This window comes from Myotis lucifugus, unplaced genomic scaffold, assembly GCF_000147115.1.
Source record: "Myotis lucifugus unplaced genomic scaffold, Myoluc2.0 scaffold_190, whole genome shotgun sequence".
Classification (NCBI taxonomy): Eukaryota; Metazoa; Chordata; class Mammalia; order Chiroptera; family Vespertilionidae; genus Myotis; species Myotis lucifugus.
The window spans coordinates 1,644,052-1,646,137 of NW_005871238.1; the positions used below are offsets into that span (position 1 = coordinate 1,644,052).

Genomic DNA, 2,086 nt, shown 5'->3' on the forward strand with positions numbered 1-2,086 from the left:
CAAGCAAAGGCCCTAAAGGGGACGCCCTCACCAACCAGACGGGTCCCTCCCCAGGGGCCATCCCCACGGCCTGCTGGCCTGTCCGCAGGGGCAGGGGGCTGACTCCCACTGTCAAACTCCATCCTTCACCTCCTTCCCAAAAGCACTCCCCTTGGCTATTCGCCCTTCCCACGGCTGGGTCACCGGGAGAGCTTGTGGTAGCTCTAAACTTCAGGAGCAGACTGGAACTCAGCCCATTCCTGACCCCAGCTCTGTGGCCTGGGCTTGACCCTTCATTTCCCAGGCCTCAGTTTCCACCCTTGGGAGAGCTAACAGCTTCCGCTCTGGCAGTGCGACTCAGGAGGGCCCTGCCTGGGGGAGCTTTACATCAGGGTCCTGGCAAAAAGGGATGAGCTGACACCTTCCCTGGCACCTTCCCTGGCGTCCACCTGTCCTAGCCTCCACCTTCCCTGGCCCCCAGGCAGACTCTGCTCAGAAGGGCCCCCTCCCACCTGCCTGGCTCCACACTGCTGATGCTTGGAGATGCCCATGGGAAAGTCACCCACAGCCTTAGGGAACCAGCCCCCAGGCAGGTCTCTCCCCAGCCAGGCCCCCTTCTCTGGGTTAGCAGAGAGGGAAGAGGGAGCAGAGACTTGCTTTGCAGTCAGACAGACCTGGGTTCAAACCTTAGGCCCAACACTCACTAGATGTGTGTTCTCTGGGCAAGTTTCCTCATCTTCGAAATGACTGTAAGTGCCTGGCAGGCTCTTTCCTCTCTGCGCATCTCAGCGCACCTCCCTGGAGCTCCTGGCCGCTCCCCTCTGCCCACTGGGGAAAATGGGCCAAGTGCTAGGCAACGGGCCGTGACATCCTCCTGCCTCCCACCCAGGGCTCATTCTATTCCCACGGGCCCGGGAGCAGGCAGGAGAGGGAGGCTGCGTGGTGCCACTGTGGAGCTCTGGGCCAGGAAAGGCGGGTGCTGTCAGCCTGCGCCTGGACCGTGGCAGCTCCGAATCCTGGCGGCAAGACTCCCCCCACCCTCACCCCCACCCCCACCCCCACCCTCACCCCCACCCTCACCCCACCCCCACCCTCACCCCCACACTGCGCTCTTATTTCAAGGGCTTCAGTCTCCTGAACTCTCCCCACAGGCAGTCAGTCTCCCTGACCTGAGGCCATACTCCTCCCAGGATCATCTACAGGAAGCCCTCAGTTCATGTCAAAAACAATCCAGCAGCAGCACCCCACCACGGACACCCAGCAGACAGAAACAGGTGCTTGGAGATCCCCGCACCGGTCTCCATGGAGCCTGGCTTCTCCTGAGGCAGGAAGCGGGGACTAACTGCGTGTGTCCACCAGTGGGAGGCTGCAGAGCCTGCCATCCCCAGGGGAAGTGGGGCAAAGAGGGACCCTGCCCAGGTTGGAGGTGAGGGAACTACGCCCAACCTCAGACGATGAAGGGTGCAACCTCGGAGGGCAATTAGGGGAGACCTACTTCAAAGATCATGGGTAGGGCCGGCCCCTGGGCCTCCCGCCAACTAGGGGCAATTATGAAGCCCGGCAGACACTGCCCACGCACAGCGGGCACCCGGGCTGGGCCTGAGCAGAACGGGAGGCAGAGAGGAGTCCCAGCTTTTAGGCGCAGCGACCCTAGGGTTCCTGACGAAGAAGTGGGATGCAAGGGGCTCCCAGATGTTGGGAAGGCTGCCCGGGCTGGGCGCCAGGCGGCAGGCACCTGCCGAGCGGGGCTGGGGCCGGGGCTGGGGCTGAGGGCAGGGGCCGGGCTTACCCAGCATTAGCAGCAGCAGCGGCAGCAGCGGCGTGGAACCAGGGGCGCCCATCCTGCGCGGCCGGCTCTTGGGAGGCTCCGGGGGGCGGCGTGAGCTCTGGGTGGCCAGGAGCTCCGGGGGCGCATGCCCGGGCTGGGGGCGCAAAGCAGAGCCGCGAAGCGTGGGTGCTCGGAGTGGAGCCGAGCCGAGAGGGCGCAGCCAAGTCCCCTCCTCCCCCCGCCTTCCGCCGCCTGCCCTCCCTCCTCGGAGACTCGGGAAACCGTTCCCGCCCAGCCCTACCCCGGCTCCGCCCCCGGCCCGGCCCCAGGCTACCGCCT

At 65.2% G+C, this 2,086-nt stretch overlaps 1 protein-coding gene across 1 annotated transcript in view; it reads right to left on the reverse strand.

The window, feature by feature from the left end:
* The window catches only part of IGSF8 (immunoglobulin superfamily member 8), a 7,305-nt gene extending 5,317 nt beyond the window's left edge, over positions 1-1,988 (reverse strand). The window contains exon 1 of the mRNA XM_006096900.3: positions 1,769-1,988. Within this exon, the coding sequence (XP_006096962.1) occupies positions 1,769-1,820 (52 nt within the window). The 5' untranslated portion in view covers positions 1,821-1,988. The remainder of the gene's footprint in view (positions 1-1,768) is intronic.
* Between the last annotated feature and the right edge of the window lie 98 nt (positions 1,989-2,086).